Here is a 20,036-nt window from a genome sequence, read left to right as displayed (position 1 = left end):
TTCACACTGTTAAAGAAAAAAAAACACTTACATGTAATTATCGCGTAAGCGATTGTGATAATTACGAAAAATTCTAAGTTATAAATGCAAATGTGTAAAAAATAAGAAAGTTATTACGTAATTGGTTTGATGCTTTACAAATCTGTAATCTGGACAGTGTATTATTATTTAATATTTTTTTATATTTTAAAATTGCTCGTTGGTGTTGATGCTTGGAGAAGTTAATTAAATTAGTCAAGACCGACGTCGTCATCAGGAGCAGGAGGATTGGTTTTACCTGGACAGAATCCTCCAGGCATACCACCTTCACCCATCATTCCCGGAAATCCACCGGGCATTCCAGCGCCACCGCCAAATTTGGAAGCTACCTTGTTGATGAGATTCATCACCTTCGGGTTCTTTTGGTACTTGAGGATGTTGGATGGATTCGTCGAGATCTCCATAAATGCTGCAGAGACCTCAGGATCCTTTAAATTGAAAATTTTTATTTTTATTATTATTATTAATTATTAATAAAAAAATTTTATTTAATTTAATTATAAGTAAAAATTCAAACCTGGAATGCTTGCAAGACTTCAGGATCTTTTAGATAACTGTAGAAGTCGTTCATTGACGCCTTAGCTCCATCATCGGTTTGTGATGGACGAGAGTTAGCTTCACGAGCCTTGGACTCCTCTCGTGCTTTCTTCAAGGCCTCCTGACGTCTCTTCTCAGCTTTCTCGAGAGCTTTGCGTTCTTTCTTTCTCTTGTGTTCTTCAATTTTGCGCGCCTGGAAAATATTTCATAAATTATTAATAAATAATTTATTTTTGTTAAAAAAATTTTTTTTTTCTTTTTATATTTAAGTTAAATTAAATAATCTATATCATTAAAAGAATAAGAAAAATTTTGTTTCCAGGATAGTCATTGTAAAGGTCTTGACTTGAATTTGTGCCCTTTCAAGGTTTCATATCATTCTCATCTATAGTCAATTTATGATGCTAAGTATTTAGGCTGCATTTAAAAATCCTCTATTTCTAGATACATAATTAAGAAATCACCTTGTATCTTGTGAAATATTGACATTTTTAAAGATATAAGCTCATCTCGACATTACACTCGTCGAGACCTTTCATTTGAGTACCCACATCAATTTTTCATATATTTTATATATTTATATATATATGAATATATGAAAAATATATCAAAAATGCATGTTGGTACTCAAATGAAAGCTCTTGATGAAAGTAACATCGGGATGAGCTTATATCTTTAAAAAGGTCAATAGTTAAGAAAGTACAGTGCATTTTAACAAATAACTTGTGAAATATTGACATTTTTAAAAATATAAGCTCATCTCGACATTACGCTCATCGAGACTTTTCATTTGAGTACCCACATCAATTTTTCATATATTTTATATATTTATATATATGAATATATGAAAAATATATCAAAAATACATGTGGGTACTCAAATGAAAGCTCTTGATGAAAGTAACATCGGGATGAGCTTATATCTTTAAAAACGTCAATAGTTAAGAAAGTACAGTGTAATTTAACAAATATCTTATGAAATATTGACATTTTTTAAATATAAACTCACCCTGACATTACACTCATCGAGACCTTTTATTTAAGTACCCACATCAATTTTTCATATATTTTATATATTTATATATATTACATATATGTATATATGAAAAATATATCAAAAATGCATGTGGGTATTCAAATGAAATCTTTTAATGAGTATAACATCAGAATGAGCTTATATCTTTAAAAACGTCCATATTTAAGACAGTACAGTGAAATTTAACAATAGTCATTATTTAATAAAGCAAAATTTTAATTTTTCCATAGTTCACAAGTCACAGCAGTCACATAGTGCCTGCAAGGTTGCTAGCTTAAATAATTATTTTCATAGCAACAATAAATCATGAATATTAAAATAAATTTTTTTAAATATGACGGTCAACGACTGAAATACATAACTCTGATGTCATCAGCATCTAAAACGTTACTTTTGGATGATGTTATTGCCAAAAATTATCCCTGATAAAATTTAAATATATTAATTAAATAATTATTAATATAAAAAAATAATATTTTCTAAATTTGTAAGCTTATTTTTTAATTATTAAAAAAAATTCTTGAAATTATAAAAAAAAGAGGCTTGTTGATCGATAAGCGAAGAATTGAGTCACTGCTAGAAATCTGGCTCGCTGAAGATATATATCGAAAAGCCTAAGTGAGCAATTTGAACGGTCAGGGGTCGATGTAAAATAGTGTAAGTAAAATGTATAAGATATTTCTATATATCGAAGGGTTTCAACGACAAGCGGGAGGCCAGAGGGGTTAAATTTGCTTGGGTCCATATACGGCGACACGGCCCGGACACGTCTAAATATAACGACGCCGAGTCGCGATGCTCCGCTGTCCGAGCCACAGAAACATTCTACTATACGGGAAACCTTGTCCCCAGTAAGACATTCAAGTATTTCTATGCATTATAATTTTGCAATGGATCTCCTCGCTTCACCTTTTCTTCTTCATCATTTTCTTCTTAGTTATACAAATATAAATTTGATAAAATTCTCTAATTAATTTTTTTTTAATAAAATTTATCTAATATTAATAAAAATAAAAATAATAATATTAATATTAATTTTTCGTTTACCGAAAAAAATTACACTGAGTAAAAAATTACATCTTTACAAATTTTTCTAAAATATAATTTGTCTTAAAAAATTAAAATTTAAATTGTTGTATTTTCACCTGAAATTTTTTTTTATGGTATGAAAAGAAAGAACAAGATGACACTGAATATCATCCCAGATTATACTGAGTGAAAAAAAAATTTCAGATAGTAGCTAGTATAATCCAGATTACAATGAGTATAATCTAGATATCACCCAGTATAATCTGGATTTTTTTAGCTACTATCTGAAATTTTTTTTCACCACAAATATTACTAAGTACACAAAAAGAAAAATTTCTTAATTGGAGAACAAAATTCTTGGCTCAAGAAAATTTTCGGATGCCTGAAGGAAGACCGAAGTTGTGTTGGCCGAAGTAAAATTTTTCGAAAAATTCTAGTCTTGGTGGAAGTCATTTTTTCTTAATTCAAATTATCATAAATATTTGATACAAGAAATTTTTATATTTGATCAAGATTTTTAGATACTTTAGGGAAGCAGCGCCCCCTACTTCAGCTGAGAAAAAAATTTTCTCACCTTGAGAAAATTTTTCTCAAGAATATTTCATACCCATTTTATATTGTTTTACCGTGCAATTATACATATTGAATGAAAAAAAATGATGAAATATTATTTGATCTTCCTAATTGACATGTTAATCAATAAAAATATTAATGAAAATTTACTTTTATCTTTATATTTAATTTTTTGGAGCAAGAGAGAAATTTTCTCAAGACAAGAAAATTTACTTCTATCAAGAACTAAATTTTTTGGAGCAAGAGGCTGAATTTTCTCAAAACAACAAGATTTTATTGACTTAAATAAATTTTCTTGGATCAAGATACGTATTTCTTAAAGCAAGAGAATTAATTTTGTTGGAATAAGTGAAATTTTTTGTCAAAAAAAAAATTTTTTTTTCTCAAGAAAATAATTAGGAAAAATATTTTCTTCTCTCAAGTGAATCTTTTTTTCTGTGTATAATTTTATTATATTCTGGGATGATATCCAGTGTTATCTTGTTTTTTCCGTGTACTAATTAAAAAATTGACCAGCCATTAAATAAATTTCATTAAAAAACAAGGAGAAAAAATCTAAGATCGTTGTTATAAGTAATTTTAACATAAAATTTCTAAAAATGATATAAATAAATCATTCTATTATTCGCTTACAATCCAAATTAGATGAAATCTAAAAATCTAGGCTGAAAATAACAACTATCTTTCTTTATTAATTAATATTAAAAAAAATATTAATTTTCCCTGACGTAAAAAATATAATAAATTCTGACTCTGTTTGCTGGCTGACAAATATAAATTTGATAAAATTCTGTAATTAATTTTTTAAAAATAAAATTAATCTAATATTAATATTAATAAAAATATTAATTTTTCCTGACGTAAAAAATATAATAAAAAATTCTAGCTCTATTTGCTGACAAATATAAATTTGATAAAATTCTGTAATTAATTTTTTTTTTTTAATAAAATTAATCTAATATTAATAAAAATAAAAGTATTAATTTTTCCTGACGTAAAAAATATAATAAAAAATTCTGGCTCTATTTGCTGGCTGACGTTGAATTAAGTTAAAAATCTTGACATTAAATATCTAAGCTAAGCAATGTAATCAGATTCACATATTTGTCGATTTAATTTAACCTGCCAAATTTTGCGAGTACTCTTTACGTTAAATCTCTGACGAGTGTAGTGTCACGCTAGTGACTCGGTTGTAAAGTAATTTTCTCTGAGATCTTCCTACGATATTTCCATGTCGAAAACGACCTTGCCCTCTTATATTAAAAAATACATCCACTCTATTTTTGTTAAATTAATATTAGAAATTTCAAATAATAAAATCATCCCTCCAATTTAAAATTTAAAATTTAAAAAAAAAGTAAAGAAAATTAGTAAACAAACACTTGAATTAGTAAATAAAAATAAACTAATGCCAGATGATTGACAGGTACCGGCTGATAAATTGAAGAAGCAACTGGGTTAGATATTTATAAACGAATAAATATTTTTAAAAACTCTATTTGATTTCTCAGAAGAAATATTAATCGATTAATTTTTCTCAAGACTTATTTCTTCTTTCTCTTTTTTATTTAATAAAATAGAGATGAATTAATCAATCAGGAGTTTTAATCCACGTCAATGTGAATGAAATGTTGAGGATAGAATTGACAGTGCTTGAGAGAGAGAAGATGCATGTTTGAGAGTGAGGAAAGATCTTGAGGAGGCAAGCCAGCTAGCACAGCAGATTTAGTCCGGCAAGAAGACGCACGGGCTGGTGGTAAATTTTTTTAAGACGAGGGTTTTAGAATCGACGTGGGACAGTTTATTGTGAGTGCACAGTTGCTGAACACCACTCAAAACTGGGTAGTAATATTAATAATAATATTAATAATCATCTTCATAATTATTTTAATAATAAAAATTTGTTCATGTTGGTCCAGGTGTGATTCGGTGTGATTTTCAGTAGTGGCTAGTGAAACGACGGGATGACGGGCTCGGCACGTCTGAGACCCGTTGTCGTGGTGGGCCTCATACTTGCTCTTCTAGCTGTCGCCTTACGGGGTAAGTTTATATTTATTTATTTATATTTATTTATTTATTCTATTTCTTCTTTTTAATACCATGGAGTAATTTAATATTTTTTAATTATTTAAGAATTACATTAATATTTTTTTATTATTTAAAAATTGAATTAAATTAAAATTTTTTTAGTTATTTTAAAGTTAAATTAAATTAATATTTTTTAATTATTTAAGAATTACATTAATATTTTTTTATTATTTAAAAATTGAATTAAATTAAAATTTTTTTTTGTTATTTTAAAATTAAATTAAATTAATATTTTTTAATTATTTAAGAATTACATTAATATTTTTTTATTATTTAAAAATTAAATTAAATTGATATTTTTTTAATTATTTCAAAATTAAATTAATCTTTTTTGATTATTTAAAAATAAAATAAAATACATTTTTTTTTTTATTTAAAAATAAAATAAAATTAATATTTTTTATTTATTTCAAAATGAAATGAAATTAATATTTTTTTATTATTTAAAAATGAAATGAAATTAATATTTTTTAATTTTAAAATTGAATTAAATTAATATTTTTTTATTTAAAAATTAAATTAGATTACTTTTTTTTTTATTATTTAAAAATTAATATTTTTTTAATATTTTAAAATTAAATTAATATTTTTTTATTATTTAAAAAAAAAATTAAATTAATATTTTTTAATTATTTAAAAATTAAAATTTTTTTAGTTGTTTAAAAATTAATATTTTTTAATCATTTAAAAACTAAATGAATATTTTTAATTATTTAAAAATTAAAATTTTTTAGTTGTTTAAAAATTAATATTTTTTAATCATTTAAAAATTAAATTAATATTTTTTTATTATTTAAAAATTAAATTTAAATTAATTTTTTTTTTATTATTTAAAAGTTAATATTTTTTTACTATTTTAAAATTAAATTAAATTGATATTTTTTTAATTATTTTGAAATTAAATTAAATTGATATTTTTTAATTATTTTAAAATTCAATTTTTTATAAATAGTTAAAAAAAAAAAATTATCCTTATAATTAATTGCAATTATTTTTGGCTATTTAATCTTAAAATATGTTTTGTGATATTTTTTTATTAATCGTTCTTGGCAATATGCAATTTTCAGTGTCCAAAGTATTTATAGGGTACGTGATATTTGTACACTAGTTACATAAAGTCGAGGAAAGGTCATTTGTTTTATTAAATTTATCATTTTTTATGCCTATTCTGTAATTCATCTGAAATTTATAATCATTTCTTCTCAACAAAATTACTGACGAGTTATCCATTTCAATATTAAATCATATCTTCATAATTTTTTTTTATAATATTCAATTATTAATTGAATATTAAAAAAAATAAATGAAATAAAGTTTGTATCTATTGATCCGAAGAAATGACGTTAACCAATAAATAAAATAAATAAAATTATAAATATTCCCAGTACTCTAAAAACATGACACAAATATGTCGACGTTAGAAACGATGTCGTTAACTGACGTAGAAATGACGAAGGTCAATGTTATGTAAGGTTTACATTTACTCGTGGTTCATTGAATTTTTATTTCTATTTAAATATTGCTTATTTTTATAATTTTATTTTATTTCTTCCTAAGTTGCTTTGATTGTTAATTATTGATTATTAATTTCAAATGTGAAATAAATTATTTTCAAGAAGAAAATTATAAATACGCAGTACTGGGGCGAATACCTTCAAGGTAGCAACACAAACTACTTTGTACTTAAAATCTATACAAATAATTTCTTCTTATGAGTAGTAGTATGCGTTCGAGAGCCCGTGAGTGCCGCCTACCAAGTCTAAACTTAGACATTGGGCCACAATTGCCACAAGCTGTGTTTCAACTCACAATTTACTACTTTCCTCGCACGATTCGTATCTTCATTAATTATAATCATAATGATGATCATGTTATAAACTTTTCTTCCCAGCTTTTATTTTTTAAAAGTTTGATTTTACTTTAACTACGTAACGTCCCTGGCCGAGAACTTGGATCGCAAGTTCGTAGGACAAAGTTTAAGTCTGACACCCGAAGAATTTTTGTCTGGTATGTGTTCTCTAACACAGAAGGTTCTTGTAGGTCAATTCTTTTCAAAGCAATAGTTGCAATTAATCTATATTATTATTATTAAGAGAATAAGGAAAATTTTGTGGCCAGTGTATTTATATGATAAAATGGGTTTTTATGGTTAAATTTGGTATCGTTGGAAAAGTCTTGACCTGGAGTTGTGCCTTTTCAAGGTTTCATATCATTCTCACCGATAGTCAATTTATTATGATAAGTATTTAGGCTGCATTTGAAAATGCTCTATCTCTAGATATATAATTAAGAAATGACATTGTATCTTGTGAACTATTGACATTTTTAAAGATATAAGCTCATCCTGATGTTACACGCCTCAAGATCTTTCATTTGAATACCCACATCAATTTTTCATATATTTATATATATTATATATATGTATATATGAAAAATATATCAAAATTCATGTGGGTACTCAAATGAAAGCTCCTGATGAGTGTAACATCGGGATGAGCTTATATTTAAAAAAAAAAATATGAATAATAAAGCAATGACGTTGTATTTTATCCACTAATGATATTTTTAACGATATAAGCTCATCCTGGAGTTACACTCGTCGAGACCTTTCATTTGAGTACCCACATCAATTTTTCATATATTTATATATATTATATATATGTATATATGAAAAATATATCAAAATGCATGTGGGTACTCAAATGAAAGCTCTTGATGAGTGTAACATCAAGATGAGCTTATATCTTTAAAAAGGTCAATAGTTAAGGAAGTACAGTGCAATTTAACAATTATCTTGGGAAATATTGACATTTTTAAAGATATAAGCTCATCCTGATGTTACATTCATCGAGACCTTTCATTTAAGTACCCACATCAATTTTTCATATATTTATATATATTATATATATATATATATATATATATATATATATATATATATATATATTTATATATATTATATATATATGAAAAATATATCAAAATGCATGTGGGTACTCAAATGAAAGCTCTTGATGAGTGTAACATCAAGATGAGCTTATATCTTTAAAAAGGTCAATAGTTAAGGAAGTACAGTGCAATTTAACAATTATCTTGGGAAATATTGACATTTTTAAAGATATAAGCTCATCCTGATGTTACATTCATCGAGACCTTTCATTTAAGTACCCACATCAATTTTTCATATATTTTATATATTTATATATATATTATATATATGTATATATGAAAAATATATCAAAAATGCATGTGGGTAATTGAATGAAAGCTCTTGATGAGTGTAACATCGGGATAGCTTATGTCTTTAAAAACGTCAATAGTTAAAAAAAGGCTATTCGGCAGCCGAAATGGAAGTAGATTTCATAATGAATAGAAAAAGAACTACTAGGATAGTATGCAAAAAAAAATTTATTGAGAATAAAGATTAAAATATGTATAGATTTATAGGAGATATATTGGACAAATCAATCGAAAAAATGACTGCAAGAGTAAAATTTCATTGAAAACCTACAGACGAATAGGTTATTTTAAGTTTACAAGAATGAAATAGTATGAAAATTAAAGCTTGTTTAATGGGCTTTAAAATGCAATTTACAAAAATTCGATAAGTTATTTCATTCAAAAGTTATGCGCGAACGAATCTGGCAAAAAATGAATTTTTAGGATTTTGAAAATTTTGAAACCCTGTAATTTCTGAACTACTTGACCGATTAAGCTCATCTTTGAACTTGGCCTTGGTATTCGTCTAAAAATTAAGTATGTTAAGTTTGGAAAGGATATATTATGAATTAGAGACACTATCGTCCGGATAAGCCGCGTTATATCGTATATATATAAACTTTTGAACTAATGGTATTTTCTGAACCAGCTTGACAAACTGAGTCAGAAAATACCAAATTTTTCAAAAATCACGTCATGAGGACAAATGCAATAGTTAGATTTCTATGAAATCTACTAAAAATACAGTGCAATTTAACAAAAGTTATTATTTAATAAAGCAAAATTTTATTTACTTATAGTTCACAAGTCACGGCAGTCACATAGTGACTGCAAGGTTGCTAGTATAAGATATTTTAATAAAAGTGTAAGAATTAAAAAGAACTAACATTTTTGACAATTATAAATTAATTATCTTGATTGCAGAAGTGCAAGGTGATGATCAGCTGGATGTATCTGAAGTTCAGTGCCGACCTTTTATCGAAAAAGCTTTGAAAGATCTTGGAACAGGTAAAGTTCAAGAGTTTTTGGTTTTTGGTTTTTATTTTGAGATTTTAAAGGATTGGTTGGATTTTTTTATTGTAGGTAATGTTGAAGAAGGCAGTAGAGAAGATGATGGACAAGGTAGTGATCAGGGAGGAAGTTATGAACAAGTTCAAGGGAGTAATGAAGAACAAAGTGATGGAAAAGAAGATGATAAAAGTGATGGCCAGAGTGGAGAGCAAACTGATGGTCTAAGTGGAGAACAAATTGAAGCAACTGATGGCCAAAGTGAAGAAAAATCTGATGTAGGTGATGGTCAAAGTGAAGAAAAATCTGATGTAGGTGATGGCCAAAGTGAAGAAGAAAAAGCTGATGTAGTTGATGTTCAAAGTGAAGAAGAAATAACTGATGGTAAAAGTGAAGAAGAAAAAGCTGATGGTCAAAGTGAAGAAGAAATAACTGATGGTAAAAGTGAAGAAGAAGTAACTGATGGTAAAAGTGAAGAAGAAAAAGCTGATGGCCAGAGTGGAGAAACTCAAGAAGTTCAAGATCAAGCTGATGAACCTGTAAGTTATTTTATAAAATTGAAGTGTTATAAATTTATAATAAATCATTTTTAAGGATCAGAAAGAAGGAAGTGAAGAAAGTACGACAGAAATACCTGAATCTGGTGAACAAAGTGAAGATAATAAGGAGTCATTAGAACAGAGTACTGAAAAATCTGACGAGCCTGAACAAGAGTCTAAAGAAGCTGATAAAGCAGATGAAAGTCAGGAAAATACTGAAAGAGGTAATGTTGTTTGAATAACATTGTTTTTTTCTTGAAGTGAATTTTAGATGAGAAATAATTTTTGTATTTGTAGAAACTACCGAAATCGAGAAGGACGAAACTGCAGAAAAATCTGACGAGGTTGTAGAACCGGCTGACGAAATCGATTCAAAAGAAACTGACCAAGAAAATACAGAGGAAAATAAATCCGAGGAGACTGGTGATGCTGAAAAGAGTGAAGAAGTAGGTGAACAAGATAAAACTGAGGAAATCGTTGCCGAGTCTGGAGAAACTGGGGAAACTAAGGAAGAAGTTGATGCTACTGGAGAAGCTAAGAGTGAAGAAGTTGGGAGTGGAGAAGCTAGCGCAGAAGATACTAAAGAGAATCAATCTGTAGAGGAGGTCGTCGAGTCTGAAGAAGCTAAAGTTTCTGAAGCTGAGAAAAGCGATGAGAATACAGTTGAGGAAGGAAGCGAAGAAAAGAAAGAAAGTGAGGAAAAGGGTGAAGAAAACGAAGTGGTATCACGCGAGAAACGGGATGTAGGAGAAGAAAGCGCTGAAGGCGAGCAAGAAAAGTCAGAGGAAGAAGCTGCTCAAGGCTCTACTGAAGATGGTATTGAATATTTACTGTTGTTTAAAAATTTGTTTTAGAAAACTGTTTGTTTTAGGTGAAGAACCATCTCCTGAAGAAGACTTGATCCAAGAAATAGAGATCCCTGAAAATCTGAGGTCTCGTGATCACATTAACCAGATCTTGAGGCTGGACCAAGAAAATGAAGAAAAAGAAGCGGCTATTGCTAAAGCCGCTGATGTTGTTCTCAAAGAGTTGAAGCGGTTGTATGACACAGCTATTCAACCGTTGGAAACTCTGTACAAGTACCGAGATCTCAGTAATCGTCACTTTGGAGATCCAGAGATATTCTCAAAGCCACTGATTCTCTTTATGGGCCCATGGAGTGGTGGAAAATCTTCCATTATTAATTATCTCCTTGATAATGAGTACAAGACCACCGCACTCAGAACTGGTACGTATTTTATCAACCAAAATAATTTAAAAAAATTAAAGAAAATTAAAATTAAAATAATTTAAGAAATAGTATATTACACATCTAGGGCAGTAAAATAAGAAATGTCTCAGATCACATGTGATTGTTGTCCGAGGCGAAGCCGAGGTCAATAAACATGTGATCTGAGGCTTTCTTATTTACTGCCCGTGGTGTGTATACTATTTTTCTCCTCGACGGAGGTGGAAAGCGGCATTTTCGTTTAGCGCAGCGGGAGGAAAATTGACGCTTTCCGCCCGGAGGTGAGAAAATTAAAATCCTCTTGGGGTATATCTTGCATCATATCGAGTGTATCATCACTATCACTAACAGTCTTGAGTGTGAAGTAACATGTAGATAGTCTGTAGATAGTCTTTTAGGCGGTTCGCAAGAGTGCTCTGAAGAGTCTTGCGAATCGCCAACTCAAACTGATCCAGGAGCGGAGCCATCACCGGCGTACTTTAACATTGTCATGCACGGAGAGGAAGAAGAAGTGTTGGATGGAACTCAGTTGGCTGCCGACTGGACCTTCTCTGGTCTTCAGAAGTTCGGGCAAGGACTCCTGGACCGCTTGAGAGGCTTGAAGCTCAACAATAAATTATTGGAAAAGGTTATAAGCCACTTTACAGCTTAGTTGAGTAATAAGTTGAATTTTAATGCAAATTGTAATTGAATATCAATGATGTGAAATTTCAGGTGAACATCGTTGAGATTCCAGGAATTTTGGAGATCAGAAAGCAAGTACAGAGACTCTTTCCGTTCAACGATGCCTGCCAGTGGTTCATTGACAGAGCAGATATCATTTTCTTGGTCTACGATCCGTCTAAATTGGACGTTGGGCCAGAAACTGAGGCAATTTTGGATCAACTTAAAGGACGAGAGTACCAAGTGAGTATCAATTTTTATACTGATTTTTTTTGAGTACTTGGATGACCGAGTTTTGCTCGGTACTTTTTTTTCTGGAAATTATATTTAGATACGAATTACATACGGATGAAATATGAATAACATTTTTCGATCTATCGACATAATAATTAAAAAATTGACTTTTATCTTTGTACCGAAAAATCGCCAATAGGATAAAAATATTTGCACATGCCTCTTTCTTTACTAATGTAATTACTACCGTATCATTTTTTTTTTTAATGTACTTAGATACAAATTAGATGCGGTGATAAAGAGCTCTCAATAATAGTTTTTCTCACAAAAGAAAGAAACTTGAAAAAAAAAAAAAGAGCAAAAAATAAACAGACTGGAGACACCTGTACTGAAAAAAAAAATTAACTTGAACTAAAAGAAAAATTCTTGAACCAAGAAAATAATTTTGAAAATTTTCATTGTCTTGAATCAAGACGAAGAATTTTTTAATCAAGTAAAATTCACTTAAACAAATAAAAATTTTTTAGTTTAAGAATTTTTCTTCTCAAATCAAGAATAATATGAAATTCTTTAAAATTATTTACTTGATTCAAGTAAACTTTTTTTTCTGTGTGGACTCGAACCGGGGTCTTTTGGTTTCGGGATTCCCCGATTTCCAACTTGAGCTATTATAACCTTCTAGATGGTGGCGAAATTTACCTTCGTATTTTAATGACAATGTAGCAGTTTTTCATTGCCTGAAAATTTTTAAAAGACTAGTTTTCTGAACTTTTAAATATTAATTACTTCGAGAATTACAAAGATTTATAAATGAAAATCGAATTGCAGCTTTATAACCGATAGCACCTTATAGCTAAATTAAAAAAAGTTCAATACAAATATTTATAATTGAAGATAACTAGTTTTTTGTCTCGATTAATCAAAAATGAAAAGATACCCTTTTGAAACTTAGCTCCTCATATACATATCGACGGTCTAATTAGCAATTAGTCTAACTCCTTACTTTCTAGAGGATGATTTTTTAACATTTTGATGTAGCAATAGTCCAATTATAAATTATTTGAATGATCCAAACCAAAATATTATAACTCTATTGGATATTAAATTGTTTTTTAAAATGATAGTAAATTTTGAACTAATTATTTTTTCGTACAAATGGAAGATTCTTTGAAATTAGATTAAGCTTTTAGTGGATATATCAATTAATTTTGTCCAATAGACAAGGATTGTTCTCAACAAAGCTGACCAAGTGAAGCCAGAAGAACTGATGAGGGTCCAAGGCGCTCTGATATGGAACATATCTCCTCTAATGTCAAGCGCAGAGCCGCCTATCATGTACTCCACATCTCTTTGGTCTATGCCATACGAAGTTGGCGCTCCAACTCGTCTTCTCTACGCCCAAGAACGCGCATTTTTGAGGGACTTGCGATCGGCCATCGACAAAAGAGTCGAGCACAAAATCGCCAGCGCGAGAAGATTTGCCGTAAGTATAAAAAATATTTTTAATTAATAAATAAAATTTTGCTTTATTAAATAATGACTTTTGTTAAATTGCACTGTACTTTCTTAAATATTGACGTTTTTAAAGATATAAGCTCATCCCGATGTTATACTCATCAAGAGCTTTCATTTGAGTACCCACATGCATTTTTGATATATTTTTCATATGTATATATATGTAATATACACAAATATATATAAATATATGAAAAATTGATGTGGGTACTCAAATGAAAGCTCTTGATGAATGTAACATCGAAATGAGCTTATGTCTTTAAAAATGTCAATAATTCACAAAATACAAGATCATTTCTTAATTATTGATATTTTTAAAGATGTAAGCTCATTCTGATGTTACACTCATCAAGAGCTTTTATTTGAGTACACACATGAATTTTTGATATATTTTTTATATATACATATATGTAATATACACAAATATATAAAATATATGAAAAATTGATGTCGGTATTCAAATGAAAGGTCTCGACGAGTGTAATATCGAGATAAGCTTATATCTTTAAAAATGTCAACAGTTCACAAGATTCAATGTAATTTCTTAACTATTGATGTTTTTAAAGATATAAGCTCATCCCGATGTTACACTCATCAAGAGCTTTCATTTGAGTACACACATGCATTTTGATATATTTTTCATATATACATATATGTAATATACATAAATATATAAAATATATAAAAAATTGATGTGGGTATTCAAATGAAAGGTCTCGACGAGTGTAATGTCGAGATAAGCTTATATCTTTAAAAATGTCAATATTTAACAAGATATTTGTTAAATTGCACTGCACTTTCTTACCTACCGACGTTTTTAAAGATATATAAGCTCATCCTGATGTTATACTCATCAAGAGCTTTCATTTGAGTACCCACATGCATTTTGATATATTTTTCATATATACATATATATAACATATATAAATATATGAAAAATTGATGTGGGTACTCAAATGAAAGGTCTCGATGAGTGTAACTTCAAGATGAGCTTATATTTTTAAAAATGTCAATGGTTTACAAGATACAAGGTCATTTCTTAATTATGTATCTAGAGATAGGGTATTCAGATAGATATGACTATTCTGGACACAAAATTTTTCTTATTCTCTTAATAACATAGATAATTTTTAGGTGAGAGTTCGTAATCACGCAAAGATGGTGGACTGCTACTTAACGACCTACTACAACCACAAGACCTTCTTCGGTAGCAAAAAAGACATAAGCGACAGAATAATCGAAAACCCTCAAGAGTATCACATCTACGAAGGACTTAGCACACTGACAAATATCTCCCGATATGATTTGCCAGATCCAGACGTGTACCGCGACTTCTTCCGGCTGAACCAGCTGTATGACTTCCCGCTGCTGAGTTCAACGTGCACGTACTTCCGTGGGTGTCCCATCAACAGGCTCGACGTGGCCATTGCTTACGACTTGCCCGAGCTAGTCGGAAAATACAAGAAGGCTGTTGAAGCAGCAGTACACGAAGACGACAAGCCTCCAGCAAGTTGAAGGAGTTTTTAAGTAAAGTGCGATTATTCGCAAGAAAAATTCGGGCTCGACTTTTGAACTCTTAAATTAACAAAGCCCTAATTAACAAACAAATGAAAAAAGAATGAAAGAGTTTAAGTTAAATAAATCCTTTTCATCAGGATCTGATACTTGCTAACAAACGTCGATAGCCACGTAATGTACTGCTGGCAGTTTAACGTGGAGATTATTAACGCAGAGGGTATTTTATTTACCAACGGGTACCTCAGTGCTTTCAGTGTCTCCTTGTTCCGTTTTATTTTATTTTAAATAAAACATTTAAAAATAAACAACGCACTGTCCAATTAATCTAATGTCTTTTTATCGATAGTTATTATTGTTATTGTTATTTAATTTATTTATAAATTTATAAATTATCTTACTATCGATAACAAGGTCATTTAATTTTGTTTAATTATATTATTTAATTTAAATATTTAATTATTAATACTATGTTAATTATAATTATTATTATTATTTTAGTTAGATAAGAAACACTGTGTTCGTATGATGGAAGATAATTATTGATGAATGACACAATTTATAGATAAAAATATTGTTTGTGATGATAATTGATCAATAATCAACGTGTTGCGTTTCCTTTTCTCATGTTTTGCTATACTCATGCATTTTTTTCGTAGCACTATTATCTACCTAGCTCGTATTTATTGCACTATTTTTTTCTCCATCAATTTTATCTCATATATCTTCGATTATTTGTGGATCCATTTGTCATTTATCCGATAACTGTACCATTAAATGTCATTTCTTTTGATCGAAAGAATATAAATAATAATAATACTTAACATATAGTCTACTTTTTGTGTTAAGTAGAAACTAGCAACCTTGCAGTCACTATGTGACTGCTGAGACTTGTGAAATATAAATAAAGAAATTTTTGCTTTATTAAATAATGATTTTTATTAAATTGTAGTGTACTTTCTTAACTATTGATGTTATCAAAGATATAAGCTCATTTTGAGGTTACACTGATCAAGAGCTTTCATTTGAGTACCCACAAGCATTTTTGATATATTTTTCATATATACATATATATGATATATATAAATATATAAAATATATGAAAAATTGATGTGGGTACTCAAATGAAAGGTCTCGACGAGTGTAATGTCAGGGTGGAATTATATCTTTAAAAATATCATTTGATGACAAGATTCAATGTCATTTCTTAAAAATTGAAGTTTTTAAAGATATAAGTGCATCACGATGTTACACTCATTAAGAGCTTTCATTTGAGTACAAATATGCATTTTATATATATTTCTCATATATACATATATGTGATATATATAAATATATTAAATATATGAAAAATTTATGTGGGTACTCAAATAAAAGGTCTCGACGAGTGTAATGTCGAGATGAATTTATATCTTTAAAAATGTCAATAGTTCACAAAATACGAGATCATTTCTTAGTTATTGATATTTTTAAAGATGTAAGCTCATCCTGATGTTACGGTCATCAAGAGCTTTCATTTGAGTACCCACATGCATTTTTGATATACTTATCATATATACATATATGAGATATATATAGAAATATATAAAATATATGAAAAATTGATGTGGGTACTCAAATGAAAGGTCTCGACGAGTGTAATGTCAGGGTGAGCTTATATCTTTAAAAATATCATTTGATGACAAGATTCAATGTCATTTCTTAAATATTGACGTTTTTATAGATATAAGTGCATCACGATGTTACACTAATTAAGAGCTTTCATTTGAGTACCCATATGCATTTTATATATATTTCTCATATATACATATATGTGATATATATAAATATATAAAATATATGAAAAATTGATGTGGGTACTCAAATAAAAGGTCTTGATGAGTGTAATGTCGAGATGAGCTTATATTTCTGAGAATGTCAATAGTTCACAAGATTCAATGTAATTTCTTAATTATTGACCTTTTTAAAGTTATAAGCTTATCCTGATGTTATACTCATCAAGAGCTTTCATTTGAGTACCCACATGCATTTTGATATATTTTTCATATATTCATATATATGATATATATAAATATATGAAAAACTGATGTGGGTACTCAAATAAAAGGTCTCGATGAGTGTAACATCGGGATGAGTTTATATCTTCAAAAATGTCAATAGCTTACAAGATACAAGGTCATTTACTCTCTTAATAATATACATAAATGGCATCCTGATATTTATAGCGATTTAAATGTACTATAGGGATCTGTGTTTTTAAATAAGATCGTGTGCTGTAAGCAAGTGGTAAATATTTTCTTCCTCCCGAAATTAAAAGAAAAAAAAAAAGTAATATAAAAGAAGAAACAGCAGTACTCACATTTGGAGTCACTTCACGAAGCCACTCGTCAGCTTGCTCGTCAAAGTCGAATTTGCAGGCCAATCTCAGGTCAGTAGCAGCTTCCTCGAAGTTTCCAAGAAGTTGGTTCGCGCGACCGCGGAATTTGTGAGCTGCTGCGCTGTCGGGGTTCAGTTCCAGGGCACGATCACAATCACGGATGCAAGCATTCGGTTTCTTTATCTCCAGGAACACTTGCCCGCGCTTAGCGTACAAAAGAGCTGCGTGGGGGTTCAGAGTTATCGCTTCGGTGTACAGTTTTATGGCTTTCTCGTAATCTTTTTCAGAGAACGCTGAAACTGCTTCGGAGCGCTTTGACTGAGCTTCGGCGATTTCTTCCTCAGTTGGCTCGACGGTCGGATTTCCCATTTTTTGTGGTGGATCATTGTCGGGTTCTGTTTAAAAATTTAGTGATAAATTATAATACTGAAATCAGCTGGCAACTGTTAATTTTTTCACTTAAAAAAAAAAAAATTCAATTTTAATAATGAAAATTGCCACTAATAATTTTTTTATTAAATTTCTTATAGTTTATTTAATTTAATTTTTTTGAGCTTCTAAATATTGAATTTTTACTTTATTTTATTTTATTTAATGTCAAGCGGCAATATACATAAGAATATAAATTATAAAATATTAAATTTATCAAATAAATTTAATCAAGTGATAATATATAACATGATGGTAAAAGGAACAGATAAAAATGAAAAATTCAAGAATTCTAAGAAAGAATTGCAAGTACTAGGTGGAGAAAAAGCAGAATTAAGAGAAAAAAGAAAGATTATTGTATTTCTTTTTTTTTTTATATTTTTTTATGATTACTTATTTTAAAAATAGCATTTATAATTTTTCAGAGCTTCTAAAAATTGAATTTTTTTAAATAAACTTTTCTTGCTATACTTTATTAATTAAAAAATATTTTTTAAATAATCAAATGTCTCACAATTTTAGTATAATTTTTTATGATACTAAAATTAGCTGACCCATGACATTTTTTTATTATTTTTAAGTAACTAGATCCAAAAAATTGCATTTACAATTTTTTAGAGCTTCTAAAAATTGAATTTAAAAAAAAAAATTTTCTTGCTATAATTTAATAATTTAAAAAAATTCTAAAAATCATCAGATGTCTCACAATTTTAGTAAAATTTTTATGATACTAAAATTATCTTACACATTTTTTTTTCTTTTAAATCAACTAGGTCTTAGAAATTGCATTTATAATTTATTAAAGCTTCTAAAAATTGAGTTAATTTAAATAAATTTTTCTTGCTGTAATTTATTTATTAAAAAAAAATTCTAAAAATGATCAAATGTCTCATAATTTTAGTATAATTTTTTATGACACTAAATTAGCTGACATGAAATTTTTTTTTAAATTAACTAGGTTCAAAAAATTGCATTTATAATTCTTTAATTTAAAGATGGAATTTTTAAAAATAAATTTTTCTTGCTATAATTTAATTATTAAAAAATTATCAGATGTCTCTCAATTTTAGTATCATGAATATTTATAATAATAATTTAATTATTATAAAATTCTTAAAAAATTTCTAACGTAAGTTAACTTCAGTGTAATTTATTAATTAAAAATAAAATAAAATAATAAATTTAAAATTATAATTACCAAGAACATTGGTCATATCAAGTTCCAGTTCACTCTCCGCATCAGACTCAGATTCCATTTTTTCAGGCTCGTCATTTGACGGCTGCATTGGTACTTCCATGCTTGGTGGATCACCAGCAGCTTGCATCGGGACTTTTCCGCCGAAATGTTCAATGAAGTTTTTGACAAATGCTAAATCGGGTAAATGAAGCATCTGAGGGTTTGCTGTGCACAACTCTACGAAACGTTGTAGTGGAGCCAGATGCTCCTTGTTAAATGGCAGAGACATGCTGAAATAATTGAGAAAAAAAAAAAAAAAAAAAAAAATAACAATTAATTATAGAAAAATAAATTAATAATAAATTATTACAAATAAAAGTTTGCTTGGTAATAACAATAACCTTGTATGTAAAAAAAGTTTTATTTGAATCAATGATCAGCCGCTAAAAAATTTATGGTTATGACGAAGCCGAATTTAGTAAGAATTTGATTTATTTAATTAAAACAAAAAAAAATAATTTAAAATACTTACGTAGCTTAAATAATTCACTTAGTAAATTATCAAACACTTAATCAAAATTAAGCTGAGTAATTATATAGATAATCTGAGGACAATACACTTGTTTTCAATTTGTAAGACAGAGGAAAATAAATGACTAATGACCAGCAAAATATATATCAGTGAATAATAATAAGAGCTCTAGAGAATTCGATGAATTTTGGTTGAATTTAGTGACACCACGTGGCGCTAAAATCTCCCGCCATTTATTTAAAAAATAAATGACAGCTGAGGAAATTTAGTTTTAATTATTTACTGTTATTAATAAATAA

At 28.4% G+C, this 20,036-nt stretch overlaps 2 protein-coding genes across 7 annotated transcripts; one reads left to right on the top strand and one right to left on the bottom strand.

Annotated features, from left to right (window-relative positions):
* Positions 1-95: 95 nt before the first annotated feature.
* Positions 96-19,884, bottom strand: LOC123272106 (putative protein FAM10A4). 2 transcript variants are annotated; one of them, XM_044738762.1, is made up of 5 exons: positions 19,738-19,884; positions 19,227-19,504; positions 17,582-17,994; positions 557-769; positions 96-467 (listed from the first exon to the last, which is right to left on the bottom strand). In XM_044738762.1, exons 2-5 carry the CDS (start codon positions 19,492-19,494, stop codon positions 231-233), a joined length of 1,131 nt encoding a protein of 376 aa, XP_044594697.1. In that variant the 5' UTR covers positions 19,495-19,504; positions 19,738-19,884; the 3' UTR covers positions 96-230. The 2 variants fall into 2 exon arrangements, with proteins under 2 accessions (XP_044594697.1, XP_044594696.1); XM_044738761.1 differs by having other exon boundaries at positions 19,227-19,495; positions 19,738-19,876.
* On the top strand, positions 4,881-15,345 carry LOC123272104. 5 transcript variants are annotated; one of them, XM_044738758.1, is made up of 12 exons: positions 4,906-5,055; positions 5,133-5,253; positions 9,445-9,528; positions 9,604-9,810; positions 9,844-10,067; positions 10,123-10,291; positions 10,365-10,883; positions 10,939-11,295; positions 11,694-11,923; positions 12,010-12,201; positions 13,412-13,675; positions 14,842-15,345. In XM_044738758.1, exons 2-12 carry the CDS (start codon positions 5,178-5,180, stop codon positions 15,220-15,222), a joined length of 2,703 nt encoding a protein of 900 aa, XP_044594693.1. In that variant the 5' UTR covers positions 4,906-5,055; positions 5,133-5,177; the 3' UTR covers positions 15,223-15,345. The 5 variants fall into 5 exon arrangements, with proteins under 5 accessions (XP_044594691.1, XP_044594693.1, XP_044594692.1 ...); XM_044738756.1 differs by having other exon boundaries at positions 4,881-5,019; positions 9,604-10,067; XM_044738757.1 differs by having other exon boundaries at positions 9,604-10,067; positions 10,129-10,291.
* Positions 19,885-20,036: the final 152 nt, after the last annotated feature.

Source organism: Cotesia glomerata, linkage group LG9, assembly GCF_020080835.1.
Source record: "Cotesia glomerata isolate CgM1 linkage group LG9, MPM_Cglom_v2.3, whole genome shotgun sequence".
Taxonomy (NCBI): Eukaryota; Metazoa; Arthropoda; class Insecta; order Hymenoptera; family Braconidae; genus Cotesia; species Cotesia glomerata.
The sequence above is the reverse complement of the archived record's forward strand: the minus strand, read 5'-3'. Positions and strand labels throughout refer to the sequence as shown.